Source organism: Sebastes umbrosus, chromosome 5, assembly GCF_015220745.1.
Source record: "Sebastes umbrosus isolate fSebUmb1 chromosome 5, fSebUmb1.pri, whole genome shotgun sequence".
NCBI classification, from domain to species: domain Eukaryota; kingdom Metazoa; phylum Chordata; class Actinopteri; order Perciformes; family Sebastidae; genus Sebastes; species Sebastes umbrosus.
This window is the reverse complement of record NC_051273.1, coordinates 21,281,994-21,298,011: the sequence shown is the minus strand read 5'-3', so window position 1 is coordinate 21,298,011 and position 16,018 is coordinate 21,281,994. Positions and strand designations below refer to the sequence as shown.

Genomic DNA, 16,018 nt, shown 5'->3' with positions numbered 1-16,018 from the left:
CGATCGTTCAACAATCAGCATAGCGTTCTCTGTGTCGTCTCCATACTTTGACCCTGCCATCCAACTTTCGCAGACAGAACCTGGACTCATCACTGAACTTGACATTCCCCCACATGTTCAGGTTCCATTGTCTGTGTTGTCAACACCAGCGCAAATGGGCCCGACGGTGAAGGGCAGTCATTGCAGGCTTCCTGGTAGCCTTATGAGAATACACTGTTTACCATTGGCAGAGCATTTTGGCAAATTTTTCTTGGGCGTTACCCACATAATCAGCTATGCTGCTCATCCCACAAATGCATGATCCTTACAAGTTGGACATCATTGTGAAGGTAAATAAACAGCCTTCCAACGATGTAAAATACAATGACCACTAGCATTGTAACAACAGAGAAATAATCCACCAAACACAAGTTTCCGAACTTTTTTTTCCCAGTATATATATATAACCCTTGTGCCTTTTTAATTTTAGATCATTTTGGCTGTGTTAATGCATATGGCACACATTTTTTAATTTTGGAAGTTCAACCTCACTTCCTATAATATATATATATATATATATATATATATATATATATATATAAACTTGCCAAAATGTGTGCCATATGCATTAACACAGCCAACATGATCTAAAATTAAAAAGGCACAACGATTAAAGAATTAAATAAAGAAATATAAATGAAAGTTTTTACCTTAAAGAAGTGTATTTTTTATTTAAATTTGATTTAGATATTATTTAGATATAATCTATCTAAATATACTAAAATCTTCAGTTCCCTCTTGTCACCGCTGGGTGGCAGTAATGTACTTCGCAGCTTGTTTACTAACTGCCATTAAACACATAAGAAGAAAGCAGCAAACTGGACTTTTTTACCTCATTAAAAACAGCATACCGGAGAGGTGTTATAAACAAACTGCAGATGTCGCGCATCTCCCAGTGAGATGTTCTGCATCATCTCTCGGTATCAACTTGTCAGTCTCAGCCTCAGTCTCGCGCTATTTATGAAGGAAGGGCTCTCCCTGTGGGTGTCACACACTAGTGATGGGAATTCCGGCTCTTTTTAGTGAATCAGATCATTTGGCTCAGCTCACCAAGAAGAGCCGGCTCTTTCGGCTCAAAAACGGCTCTTCATTTTACCACTTCTGCATTTTATAGCCAAATCTAGCTTTAGCTGTTTTGATCTGAGATTAGTATGTGTGCACATATATCACTTAAATTATTCAATTTTAATTATACTAAACCTTATAATTTCCAGAATACCATAATTTTACATGCTGCTTTTTTTCCGACTGTCACTCATCTTGTCTGCTATTCGCACACCGCACTTCTCTCTCTTTCTCTCCTCCTCTTCCTCCTGCTCTGTACCTGCAGACCGTCAGTGCGCCCCTCCCTGCTTGATGGTAGTGATGTCCAGCGGAAGCTTCATGAAGCATTGAAGCTTTCCAGCAAATTGGTTCGGCAAAGGGTTAATTTCTCGAGGCTTCATGTGCACACAAAACTACCTGGCGGTCAAAAAGTGTAAAACAGGCAGACATGATCTTAACCATGTGATCTGTGATATACTGTATTTTGCGCCAGTAAAGGCTGTTGGGAATGACTGGAAACAATGAAAAAATATATATATTACCATGTAATCCATTTATATCTACATAATATATAATATAATGTCTATTTTCCAGTAAGTATATTATGAGTGTGTATAATAAACTGTAATTGTTTTGTGAGCAATGCATCTTACAGTATGTGTAAACCAATCCTTTGGTCAATAATTGTATTTTAGTGAAATATAATATAATAATGGCAGGAGGGGTAGTATTAGTATTCTGTGTCACTTCTGGTAGCATTGGTTTAACCGGTGAAGATCTGAACCACTTCTTGAACCAGTCACGCGGTATGGCCGGATAGCGAGGCTTCGGACGTCATCAACTACGTCATTGGTCTAAAACGATACAAGCCACGATACGCTCATCGCGGAAAACCTCCTGGATTACTCGACACACGCTTCGAAGCCTCGGCACAGCACGTTACATAACTAGTCCTATTTTTCTGCCTTGAATAAGTAAAAAAAAAAAAAAAAACGTCTCTCGGACGGGATCCGGCTCTTATCGTTCACTTAAAAGTGCCGGCTCAATGAACCGACTCGTCCGCGACCGACACATCACAGGTCTGATGCTGCAGCTGCTGCTTCCTGTATTGAAGCACCAACAACCACAGAAGAGGAGCCTTTTTCTCGCTTCAGAGCTCCACACCCTGACCTGAAACACCGAGGAATAATAGTTGCTCCTGTCCTTTAGGAGGGGAAGCCAACCGGAGTCGGTCTCCCGGTGTAGCTGCCCGGTAAAACACCGTTTAGTCTCGTTAAAAAGCTGAGAAGAGGCACGATTTTTTCCTGGAGTTAGCTAGTGCTAGCTAGTAGCGAGCTAAGTGGCTAATGGCTAGTAGCAGCAGCAGCAGGTAGATAGATAACCCAGAAGAAACCAAATAATGTGTTTACTCCAAAAGCTTTAAATGCAAATTAAAGAGCACTTCGGTATGAAAAGATTTACCCAAATATATCCTGACTGACATGCTACTGAAAGTAGACTAACTTTGCTAAAAGAGCTGAGATCCTGTTGCTCCTTTTTTTCTCCAGACTTGAGCTTCTAACAAGGATAAAAAGAAAAGGCTAGATTCATTAGCAGCTTTCACCAGCTCACTGCTGCAGGTTAGTGGATTCATTTGAGACTTTCTCGGGTAAATTAGTATTAAAAAATCAAAATGCCTGCTAAAAGAAGACCAGTTCCCCTGAACATAACGCCCATAGGAGAGGGACAGGCCACCTCCAACACCATCGATGCTGCATCTGAGTGAGTAACCCCTATAATGTAATTGTACCTGTGTTGTTATTTTTTCAAGGCTGTTTTCATATATGCAATCCACTGTTTGTAATTACAACAGTCTATAAACCAACTTTTAAGTTGATGAGCTTTACAGACAAACCCATCAAGTACACTATAGAGAAAACAACCTCAACATTCAAAACCAAGAAAAGAAATAACAATAATAATAACGACAAAAAGAAAGAATAGAGTTAAAAAAACAAAAGCAAACAAAAAAAACATAAAAAAAACTGAGATTTGTTTATAATTGCTCTCTGTGTGTGTGTGTGTGAGTTATCACCATTCACAATCACTGTACCACCATTTAACTGGAATAAATGTCCCATATCATGTTTATTTTTATTTTTACATTTATATTTTTTATTTTTGTTTATAGCTTATTTTGTATATTGTATATTGGTAGAATTTCAATTTTTTTTATTCTTATTTTATTCTAACGTTTTTATCTTATTCTTTTGCTATTATACTGCTTACTTGCACCAACAAAACCAAAGCAAATTCCTAGTGTATACCTCTTACGCCTGGCAATAGACACGATTCTGATTCTTGTCATTTCTACAATAAGCTACAAGAAGACTGGTGGCAAAGGACATTAAAGAGGGACACAAATATCCAATACCTCACCTCCATATCATTATTGACACACAGTACACCTGAACTGAATGTACTGAAATGCTGTGCAATATGTTGCCTTCCACTGTGTAATTGTCTGAAATATATTAATTATTATTATTATTTTTTTTTATATTTGTATGAGAGCTACAAGTTCTTTTAACATGGTCATGGAGCATATATACTGTACATTTGTATTCTGGGTGTATCGTTCCTATGCAGAGGGTAGTTTAGTTAATTTATTGACTACACTAAGGGCGTTGCATTTTTAATAATTTATTTATTTATTATGTTGAGTTGAATGTGCTATTTATTTTGTACTGTAATTACCTTGTGCCTTTTCTACCTTTTTTCTTTTTCTTAAAGCTGACTCGGTGTAAAGTGCTCAGAATTCCAATATACTTAGGTGCAAATGGCAAATAAAACTCTTGAATCTTGAATCTTCTCTCTCCCTCTCTGTGTGTTAAACCAACTGTCTCCTCATTTCAGAGCCAACCTTGAGGCCTTACAAAAGAAACTGGGTGAGTTGGACCTGGACGAACAACAGAGGAAACGACTAGAGGCCTTTCTCACCCAGAAAGCTCAGGTCGGGGAGTTGAAAGACGAGGATTTTGACCCCATATGTGAGTTAGGCGCTGGAAACGGTGGAGTGGTCAACAAGGTCCGCCACAAACCCTCGGGTCTGGTCATGGCTCGGAAGGTAAAAAAAAAAAATCAAAATTTGTTTATTTTTTCTTTTGTTTGCAGGGGACAGTTGGAGGGAGCTGACTCAAAACACATTCCAGAGGTGTTAGATTTTGTCATCGCACCATAGCACCCACTTCTACCCACACTGACACTTTCTGCGTTGAGAAAAGCACACAATGCACCATTATTTGAATGCAATAATGGTGCCTTCAAATGGAATTTGTGATTACAACATGAGAAGTCGCGTACACGATGTGCTTGGGGTTCAAGTGGTTAAAGTCGTGAGAACACCGCTGCTCAGCAACTGCAATATTAACGTTACTGTCGGCAATATATTAACTTATTATTAAGAAAAATTAACTGCAATGGGCTCCGCCATTTCTCACAAAGTCAACAAACACGTCACAAATCTTGGACTCTGAGCTTTCAAAAAAACTATCCACTTACGAGGTCGTGAATACGACATGAAGGGGGCGTTCACATGGACTCGTCTCGTAAACACGGTAAACACGACCCCATTTGAAGGCACCATAATAACAAACTCGGAATTTTTAACATGAATAACAATTTTTAAAGGGCTGTCCATAAGCTGCTATATTTCTCATCACCTATACTTGACTAAGACATGAATGTGTCCTCATAAATCATCTGGGGCCAGTTGCATAAACTTAGTTCAAGACTAGTCTTGGCCTTACACTGGTCTTTATTTGGCAGGTTAGACTAAATAGCATATTAAGACTGACTTAATTTGAGGTCGGAAAGTTAGCCACCTCTCCCCCTGGCTAAACCTGAGATGAGAGCTTTGTTGCCATGGCAACAATCTGTTATGTCAGTTAGCTTACTATTTCAACTGTTATCCTTATCACAAGTATTTTCCTGTTTTACATGTTTATTTAAAAAAAAAAAATATCCGCCAAATTTTTCCCTCAAATATAGATGTGTATCTGTCTAAAAAACAAAACAGTATTGTTTGGGCATTTAAAGCTATCTTTGTGCAGCGTTGCAGCGGTTCGTTAGCCCATTTTCCCCCTAATTTGATCATAATGAATAGTGTACAGTTTATGAGACAGAAAGTTATTGGGCCTCTATACAGACACTGCAGCAACAAGTCAAGCAAGCGCAAGCTTGCAGCCTGTCAAGACTTTAAGTGTGTGTTGACACGCCTATTCAATTCCCCCCTAAAAGTCATACAAATGATTAGAAACAATTTGTATTTATGAAAAGTTGTCTTTGCTATATTGTGGTTATCATTATTTAAAAGTGGGTGTAAATTCTGCGACGTTCTGTGCGTATGTATGTAGACTCGTCTTGTTTGTGTCAGTGAAACAATTTGAAATGAAATCCCAAATGTGTTGAGATTACTACACACAAAAAAACATGAAAGTGTTATAGTTATGCCAACCACCACCTCTGAAATGTGTTGAGATATAAAGTCAGTGAATGATGTAACTGCATCTGTTGCGTTTGTTTTAGTCAGAACAGCAGTTTATGGTCTCATCCTTTCCCTCCTCAGTTGATCCACCTGGAAATCAAGCCTGCCATCAGAAACCAGATTATCAGAGAGCTGCAGGTGCTGCATGAATGCAACTCCCCCTACATTGTGGGCTTCTATGGGGCCTTTTACAGCGATGGGGAGATCAGCATCTGTATGGAGCACATGGTGAGAGACAAAGACCTTTAGCGGGGCAACCTACCATTGGACATGGAACTGATGTGGTTGGATACCAGTATTGTCTTTTTTTTAATGACAAGATACTTGTTCCCAAATGTTTAGTTTTTATTGATTTTTAAATGTCAGATTTAATTGTGCAACTTGTCTCAACAGGATGGTGGATCCTTGGACCAGGTCCTGAAGGAAGCCAGAAGAATCCCAGAAGAAATCCTGGGGAAAGTTAGCATAGCTGTATGTATTTCACTAATTCTGTTGCATTTTAAAAATATAGTGTCTGCCTCTTTAAGACACGTTTGTCATTTTAAAATCAGTTGTAGTGATATGAAGATTCTTAAAGCTTGTTACTATACATGTTTTTGCAGATAGACAGATTATAGTGGGTGTGTGTCTTATGGTGTTGCTGAACTAGCTGTGTGTTTCCCAGTAATACATGAGTCACTACTGTATTTTACTCAACTGAAACTCTCGCATCAATTCCAAATAACTCAGTGTAATAATAGGATTGCCAAAATAATGTGTGTTTATGCCTCTGCGACGGCGACAGCTGTGGCCAGGAGCATTATGTTTACGGGTTGTCCGTCCCTTCCAATTCTAGTGAGCGCGATATCACAGGAACGCCTTGAGGGAATTCCTTGAAATCTGGCACAAACATCCACTTGGACTCAAGGATGAACTGATTAGAATTTGGTGGTCAAAGGTCACTGTGACTTCACATCCGCCCCATCCTCATGAAAGCGATATCTCAGGAACGCCTTGAGGGAATTCCTTGAAATTTGGCAAAAACATCCACTTGGACTCAATGATGAATGGATTATAGTTCGGTGGTCAAGGTCACTGTGACCTCACAAAACATTGGCCATAACTCAAGAATTCATATGCTGATTATGACAATTTCACATAAATGTCTAATAGGATAAAATGAAGTGATGACATTTTGGACAGACATGGATGTAAACTGCAACTTACAACTGGTTGGCAGAGGCATTCAACTGCGAGGCGGCAATTGTAGTTTTAAATTGGTGTATATAAATAGGGGAAGCTTATTTTTATGTGTATATAGACACTTATTTGAGATTTGTCCCCCTGTATATTTATGTTAAATGTTTCCTCTCTTGTTTACAGGTATTGAGGGGATTAGCCTACCTGCGGGAGAAGCACCAGATCATGCACAGAGGTAAGGCTGTTCTCTAGTCACAGTAAATTACATTTGCTCTCAAAATCCCCTCTGCAACATTTACAAATCACTGCAGTACAAGAGATACAGAGTGTGTAGTTTACAAAATCAAATAAGTGATTACACAATTTCTGGGTAGTGATGATGACGATCAGGGTGTATGTGGAGTGTTGTGTAGCACTAATAATTAATTTGCACATCACAGAATTTTATCTCAAGCATTTTATTTAATGCAGTGTTTATCACACAATCACATTTTAGGTCTCAACTCCTGTCGGTTGTTCTCAGAATGAATAATTCTAAAACCAGGGTGCTATTTTTCCATCTGAAGAGCCTTTGACTTCAGATATCCAACGAGCAAGATGGCTATAAATTTGATGGATACACTCCTAATTATATTTCATGGCATAGTGACAGTTATACTCAAGTACAGTTTTTCACTACACTCACCATTGTTTAGTGTCTGGACAAGGAAGGCCATTAGGCTTAAGATTTCAATTAACTGTAATTTTGATTAGTCAAATTCTCAAAGTAGGACTTTTATAGCCAAAAAGTATTGAGTACATTAGGGCTGCAACTAACAATCCATAATTTTAGTTTTTTTGTTTTATTAATTACTCAAACCCATTAATCGATTATTAAAATAGTTGCCAATTAATTTAATAGTTGACAACTTATCGATTAATCAATGAATCGTTGCAGCTCTAGAGTGACTTCTTACAACCTTCCTGCAACAATTAATCAGTACTACGGGGTGTTAGACTGAAGCATATTGTTATTTTTTTTAGGACATACAGTTTCGTAGCCACAATGTAGTTAAAGACAGAGATACATCTGAAATATATATTTGTTTTTTTTGTTAGTAATAGCCATAAAATGTATAGAAATGCCATATGGTTAACCCATTAGGATAACTTGTTTCCAGATTACAGAAAAGTAATCCTCATTTAAAAATATGATGTACATGTTTTTCATGAACGTTTGTTGTGGTTCCTGTAATGAGTCCCATCCCTTCAGTATTAGTGGTGGCGAAATTTTTGCTGATGCTTGTGAGGCAACCAGCTGAGATTCAGACCCTCCAAATGTCGCAGTCTAAACATTACATTTTAAAACATGCAGGGTTGTCCTTTAATTTTCCATTCACATTATCCTTCCTAGTCTGGAACAGGCTGAACACACACTAACAAAAAGCATGTAGGTATGATTGCTATTTCCAAATGTCTGTGAAGTTTTTTTGTTAGTGAAACCACTTTAAATGCGCCACATTAACCAGACAGTCTCCAGTCGTTCCTGTATGATTTGATTCAAATTTATATTAATTGTCTTCATGCTTTTCCCCCCATATGCGCTGCATCAACATCTTAAGAGCTTTGGCACGCTCACCACAATGCAAGCTATTGTTTAAGAATATCACGAGTTCCTCATCATAGAAGTTTGTAGCATGACGGGAGAAAAAAACGAGCTTAGTAAAAACAATTATCTTTGCATCCAAACAAAATCACAAGTCACACCATAGCAAAGTCTAAAGGCAGACAAGTTTTCCACAGCACACCAGTGAAGAACTCATGGGTGTATTGTGATGAGAAGCAGCAGTGAAGGCAGCGTTGAGACGTGCATAATGCAGAGAAGTCTCACAGCGCTACAGGGTCGGTGGTACTCTAGGACAGTTGTCTGTGAGCTCAGGCGGTAATTACAGCCTCTCAGATGTGATTATACAGCAGCCGCGCCCTGCTGACCCCTCCCTCCGTCTCCCTCCATCGTTCTCCCGCTCTTTCATGCCACCTCGCTCTCAGTCACTCCTCACATTTCCTTGGCCGGTGGGAGGGGGTCACACCACAGAGGATAGATTGCAGGGCTCAGTCTTACCCCATTATTTCTGCAGGATGTTTTTCAGCGATGGGCGGGAAATGTGGAGGACCGGGCTTGTTTATAACAGGGGCTCGGCTTGAGTTGTAGCTATTTTCTCTCTTGCTCGATTAACACGGCACCACAGATAAAGCTGGAGGGGTGCCGTGCTTACCACCCGCAGGCCTCATGGCAGCCCTCGGCTAAATATTTGTTTCTTAAGTCATTCTATGTTGCAAGAAAGATTTTATGTACAATATATATATTTGCTTTCTATTAGTTATTAGTAGGTAGTAGTTTAATCGCATGATTGTCCATAGTTAATCATGATTAATCGCAAATTAATCGTACATTTTTTATCTGTTCAAAATGTACTTTAAAGGGAGATGTGTTTTAATACTCTTATCAACATGGGAGTGGGCAAATATGCTTGCTTTATGCAAATGTATATATTTATTATTGGAAATCAATTAACACCAAAAAACAATGGCAAATATTGTCCAGAAACCCTCACAGGTACTGCATTTAGCATAAAAAATATGCTCAAATCATAACATGGCAAACTGCAGCCCAACAGGCAACAACAGCTGTCAGTGTGTCAGTGTGCTGACTTGACTATGACTTGCCCCAAACTGCATGTGATTATCATAAAGTGGGCATGTCTGTAAAGGGGAGACTCGTGGGTACCCAGAGAACCCATTTTCATTCACATATCTTGAGGTCAGAAATCAAGGGACCCCTTTGAAAATGGCCATGGCAATTTTTCCTTGCAATTATTTAGCATAGGTTAGGAGCGTTATTTAGCCAAGCTAGTATGACATGGTTGGTGCCGGTGGTTTCCTTAGGTTTTTCTAGTTTTGTGTGATGCTAGTATCTTATAAACTGAGCCCTACAATCTAAAAATTGCAAGTTGCGTTAATGCATTAACGAAATTAGTGGCGTTAAAACAAATTTGCGTTAATGCGTTAATAAATTTGACAGCCGTAGGTTCAGGTGGTTCAGGTGACTTTATTTGTACCCGTAGGTAGATTTGTTTTGCAGCAAAAAAAAAGAGGATGACATCCGTATTGACAATGAGGTAGAGCACAGACAAGAGACAGACATACGAAAAAAAAGACAAGGGGTACTCAAGGGCTTACTGGAAACAGGACCCAGCAAAAAGAGAAGGCCACAACAACAGTATAAAACACTACTGAACTATCAGGACAGAAAAGACACAATAAAATGAGAAAAGGGATAAACTTCCATAAATAAATATGTGCAAAAACTGCTATGACTTATTTAAGTGAACTATTGCAGTTGGAACAAAACTGTTCCTGTAGCGCTTTGTTCTGCACTTTGGGACCCTAAAAAACTTATTAGATACATAGTTTTTCTGTCAAAGGAGGACACATGTTTGTGTCTCACATGAATAAATAGATACATCACAGACATAGTCCTATATACACACATGCATTCATATCCCCTACATATGCTTACATACCTAAGCCCACGTATATATATTAACATAACAGTGTCGCGGTGTTCTTATTAGCTATCTGGTTAGTCTTGATTTCATGTTCACATTATATGTATACATTTTTGTCATATGGATTGTCTATGTTCTATTTACATTATGTTGTTACTCTGTACACACAACATCTATTGCACGTCTGTCCATCCTGGAAGAGGGATCCCTCCTCTTTTCCCTGTTAAAAGGGATTTTTTGGGGCGTTTTTCCTCATTAGATGAGATGGCCGTACTGTAAAGGACCGAGGGTGTCGTATCCTGTATAGATTGTAAAGCCCCCTGAGGCAAATCTGTGATATTGGGCTATAAAAATAAAATTGACTTGACTTAAGCAGTCCCCTCTAATCCTGGTGTCTACAAACACTGTATAGCTCAACTGATCAATAGTAAGGTGTTGAGTGTGGACATACAGTATGAAGACGGCTCTTACTGAAAACTTAATATATATTTGTTTGTCTGCTACATAGATGTCAAGCCCTCCAACATCCTGGTCAACTCTCGTGGGGAGATCAAGCTGTGCGACTTTGGTGTGAGCGGCCAGCTCATAGATTCCATGGCCAACTCCTTTGTTGGAACGCGCTCCTACATGTCGGTGAGTCAGCGCTGCACGCCTGCGCCCCCACCCCTTCTCCTCTGGCCCTATCCCCACTTTCCTTCTCCTCTTTTCTCACATTGCTCTTGTTCGCTGGCCCCGCCCTCCGCCTTCCCTTCCTCCGGCCCTCCCTCACTCCCCTGCCAAGAACCGAGGGCCGTGCCCAGGAAAGGGCTCTTTGGCAAAGAGCGAGGCAACTGCGCTTGCTCTCCTCTCGTCCTTCTTTCCCCTCACTCTTAGACACCTGGTGGGTGCAGTGCCGAAAGCTATCCCATCCCTTACCCACAAAGCACCAGGGGTGTAGAGAGACTTGTCCTTTCATCATAATTCCCAACACACACACACCTGTCCTTGCCCACCCTTCAGAAAGCTACTCTTCACTTCCTGCCAAACCCTCCCATCCTCTGTCCTCTTGCCCTCACCACACCCCAACTCTTCTTGCCATAACACCCCTCCTCCCATTATCCTCTCCACCACTTCCTGTGCCTTCCCCACCCAGCCCTCTGCCCAACCCTCTCTCCTGCCTGGCGTCTTGGCTCTACCCTTCTACCTCTGACGTAGATTGTGTGTTTCTCAACAGCCGGAGAGACTGCAGGGCACTCACTACTCGGTTCAGTCTGACGTGTGGAGCATGGGTCTGTCCCTGGTGGAGCTGGCGATTGGCCGCTACCCCATCCCCCCACCAGACGCCAAAGAGCTGGAGGCCATCTTCGGACGGGCCATTATGGACGGGGCCGAGGGAGAGCCTCACACCAACATGCAGAGGCCCAGACCACCGGGCCGACCCGTGAGCGGTAGGGAACGCAAAACATTTCCGAAGTACAGACTTAGTGACAATATTTTACATTCAGGATAAAGGCTTTCAAATATAATTCTAATTGTGTCCATGATATGCAACTTCTCCACAGGACATGGAATGGACAGTAGACCTGCTATGGCTATCTTTGAACTTTTGGACTACATTGTGAATGAGGTCTGAGAAAACGCTGATCAGCATAAACACACACATTTCTATTTCTCTGCACACAATGTATGTTTGCATTAATTGTTCTGCTTTTTGACCTTTTGATTCTTGGTTCCTCCTCAGCCGCCCCCTAAACTGCCACTTGGGGTCTACACCAATGACTTCCAGGACTTTGTGACAAAATGGTGAGCATTGGCAGGGTTCAACATTGTATTTTTTACTTGCCCCTATACAAATTGTTTTATTTATTAGCAGTTATCAAATAATAATAATAACAACAAAGACTAAAGTTAATCGTCATGTTTTATCCGCCTTGCTCTCAAACTTGCAGCCAACTGTGCAATACATAGTTGGAGTTTTGCCCACATCCTCTCTAATGCCATACAGCTAAACTCCTGTTTCCAGGATAATTGAAATGCTTGCTTGCACTTCAGCTCACAAACTTTTTCTGTACCCAGTGCCCTTTTCTTGCAAGTTTTTGGTTAGTACTGCTCATGTGCATCTCTCAACAGAGATGAGAAGGAAGCAAGATGGCTCAAGTTTAGTTTATTTATAGAGAACGATTAAAAAACAAAGAAATTATTATAATAATAATAATATATAATAATAGCAATAATAATCCATTTCATTTATAGAGCACTTTGCATAAAAACTCACTTCACGAGTAAATATTGTCATAAAGAAAAACAACATAAATATATAAAACGCGCTGCTCCACTCAACTGGCTGTGCAAGCGGTGACGTACCTGATCGTGCAATGCACCTGATCGTGCAATGCACCTGATCGTGCAATGCACCTGATTGGTCCCTGGTTTTCTGCTTGCTGTTTCAAACAGGAAACAACATGGGGCTCCTGTTTGTGAACGTTCTATTATTCTGTCTAAACAATCCACCAAAATCTACTTCTGAAAATATTTTAAGCAAGAAATAGGCGATGCCACTGCTCTCGTTTTAAACTTAGAACTAGATCGCCCAGTTTCACAGCTTGGTCCAAGTTTTGTGAGCTAGACGCGTCGTGCTGGATTGGCTCATTTGCATAAATGACTGTTCCCGCCTTTTCATTTCCCGCAGTCACTCAGTGACAGACTTTTGCATTTGTAGGGCTGGCCCTCTGCGGTCCAGCCAACAATACAATACATAACAAGGCTCACTCCTTAGCTACTTCCATCATCAGCTCCAGAAAAAAAACAATGTCTTTAATTATTTTTGAGCGGCTAGATTTACTAGCCCAACGTTGCATTTTACTTGCCCTGGGCAATCGGGCAATCCTTATTGTTGAACTCATGATTGGCAACAACATTTTTAGAATGAGCTACAAAAAATGCGCACTGCTCTTAGCTGCTTTTACGCAAAAGTGAATCATGGGAAGTAGATAATGTAGAGAGCTTAAATTACTTGTGTATATATTGTCATGACATGATGATAACAGCAGGTGGTGTTGACTGAAATACATAAATTGTGTTGCATACGAGGTGGTTGCAGAAACCAGTATAGTGAGATCTGAGATTGTTTGGAAAAACAAAATCCAACTTGATCCTACATTGACAGAAGCAGTTCTATCGTCTGTCATGTCTGTAACCTTTTTGGTGTCATATGTGTCTGCAGTTTGATCAAAAACCCAGCTGAAAGGGCAGATCTGAAGATGTTGATGGTGGGTACCTGAACTTCATTTTTATTCATCTGATAGTTTGTTTACTAGGTTATTATTTTTGTTTTAATGATGCTAGCAGTACAAAAAATGATTTTCCCTGTTGGTTTTCTTTCAGAGTCACACGTTCATCAAACGATCAGAAGTGGAGGAAGTGGACTTTGCCGGCTATTTGTGCAAAACCATGGGCCTCAACCAGCCCAGCACTCCTACCCGCGGCACTGAGTGAACCGGCCTTCACTGCCCTGACACACCTCTGGGTCTCGCTTGCATACACCTAAATATACTGCACATACATGTACACAAGCCATCTAACACATTGGCACTTTTTTCCATCTTGCTCTTGGGTAAAACAGTTTTGGTCCCCCCCTCCTCTCCTCATTTATTTCTTCACCAGCAGCAGAGCCTGTTCAGTCATTGTACTGTAAGACCACAGCTTCACCATGCCAGTGTCAAGAGTAGCCACAGCTCACTTCTCCACACTGCTACAGAGGATGTAAAGCACTGAAGGGCTGCCAGGGTGTCAGCTGAATTTGCATTGATTGACAAACTTCTTTTGTATTGTTGATTGTTGAATATATGAATATTCTGTATTAATCTTTTCTATGGAAGCAGTTGATGGCTTGTGGGACTTGTATTTTAATAAATGACCTGCTGTAGAGATTTCCAAACGGAGAAATCTGAAAAAACATCACGACTTGCAAATTCTAAATTGGTTTTATTGAAGGTGAATGCAGCTATTTGGATTTAAAATCCCTTTGTTAAACTTATTCGTGCTAAAATATTCTCCGCAGAGACCTTTACAATTACCTCCAACGTGATAATTAAATTTGTAGTGCAGGACAAATGGGCGTCATCACTTTTTGGTACAAGAGCGATCACTTTGTGAACAATGTCACAAACCAAAGAGGGTACTCAAAGGTTTTTCAATGCCTGATCAGTTTGTTTTTTTTCGTATGCACATTCATGATCAGTCTATAAGTGTACTTTGAATGTTTTAATTTTTTTCATTCAGTGATCTACACTCTGATTATGTTGACATTGTTTCCTCAACATCCATTTCAATGCGCATCCCACACTGTCTCTCACACTGGAGGAGGCATCTGCTGTGGAGGCCTGACATATGCCAGAATGTCATTATTGGCATTGAGAAAACAACGATCAAAATGTATTCATGGGATGATATAGCATGGTTTATTATCTTTCTAATACCGTATGTGTATTTTCTTTCCCAAGATCATGATGGGGATGATTAGCTGGTGTTTTTATCAAAAGCCTGAATCTCTGCAATGTCAATATGAAATTTCAATCACGTTGACTAATTCATTTTTTTGTCTCTCTCTTTGTTGTTGATCTGTACTTTACCCTGAAGTGTATTTGGTTATGTTTTCACTGTACTGCTACGTGTGGCGCTCCAAGCTTTCTCTTGGGACTCAACCAGCCTAGAGGCGTGCTTTTGGAAAAGACTTGGGTTGAAATACATTTGAAAACCTTTTCCCTGTGATTTAACCCAATTCATTGTGGTGAAAAATACGACCCAACGTTGAGTGGAACTTCAGACGTTTCCAGTAGTACAAAGGGATTGACTGAACATTTTAGCCCAGGTCAGTGTTGGTCACATGGTGGTGGTGGTGTTACTTGCTAGCCTGCCGTCTTGCTAGAGCTCTTGTATTCTCTCTGCTTATGGCTACCCTTTTTTTATTCCCCACCAAAATAATGTGCATTTGTTCAGAGCAAAATTAATGCATTGTCACTTGTATGTGTACAAAGCTATATACAAAAATTACAGGAGTACTATTTTGCAGTCTTAATATACAAATTTTTGATTTATGTAAATGACAAGGGTGAAGAGTCATTTTATTATAATATAAAAATGTGTTGGATATGGTTCTAATGTATAAAAAGATTAAAATAAAACTTATTTGTGAATGTACTGTAAGTTGTTATTCATGACAGCTTGATTCCTATGCATCTTTGTCTCTGATAGATTTACCAGAATTTGTACCACATTAATAAATGTATTTATTCCCTTTCAGCAAAACAATATTAACCGTACAGACAACAACAATGAAGAAACAAAGACAGTACATAGATATATTACAGTTAATACAATTGCAGACTCCTAATTTTTTTGTTTTTTTTTTGTTTTATGTTTTTCCTTCATTCAGGATTGACATGGTTGTTGTCAGGGCCGTAGCTACCATTGAGAATATTGAGATCATGTTCTTGGTATTGTTCCAGCACTGTTTGAGTCATTTAAATTGGGTTACTTTTGGGCCAATGCAATAAAATAAAAATAAAAAATGTAACCACCACAACTTTATTCTTTAGTGTGAAGGTTTTAACAGCATGTTGGGAAATCAAATTATAAAAAATTATGTTTTTGCATGGGCGACTTGACCTCTGGTTTTAATGTGTATTTATTCTGGACAGTTTAA

The 16,018-nt window shown here is 39.7% G+C and overlaps 1 protein-coding gene across 1 annotated transcript; it reads left to right on the top strand.

The window, feature by feature from the left end:
• Positions 1-2,154: 2,154 nt before the first annotated feature.
• Positions 2,155-15,889, top strand: map2k2a (mitogen-activated protein kinase kinase 2a). Its single transcript, XM_037770117.1, has 11 exons — positions 2,155-2,844; positions 3,979-4,189; positions 5,690-5,836; positions 6,002-6,079; positions 6,971-7,022; positions 10,844-10,968; positions 11,549-11,762; positions 11,877-11,941; positions 12,056-12,117; positions 13,538-13,583; positions 13,699-15,889. The coding sequence occupies exons 1-11, from the start codon at positions 2,756-2,758 to the stop codon at positions 13,807-13,809; spliced, it is 1,200 nt and encodes a 399-aa protein (XP_037626045.1). The 5' UTR covers positions 2,155-2,755; the 3' UTR covers positions 13,810-15,889.
• The last annotated feature ends 129 nt before the right edge of the window (positions 15,890-16,018 follow it).

Coding starts and splice junctions, on each gene's coding strand:
- map2k2a (XM_037770117.1), top strand. CDS start 2,756: ATGCCTGCTAAAAGAAGACCAGTTCCCCTGAACATAACGCCCATAGGA. Junction 4,190..5,689: donor GTCTGGTCATGGCTCGGAAG/GTAAAAAAAAAA, acceptor TTCCCTCCTCAG/TTGATCCACCTGGAAATCAA. Junction 11,763..11,876: donor ACCGGGCCGACCCGTGAGCG/GTAGGGAACGCA, acceptor ACTTCTCCACAG/GACATGGAATGGACAGTAGA.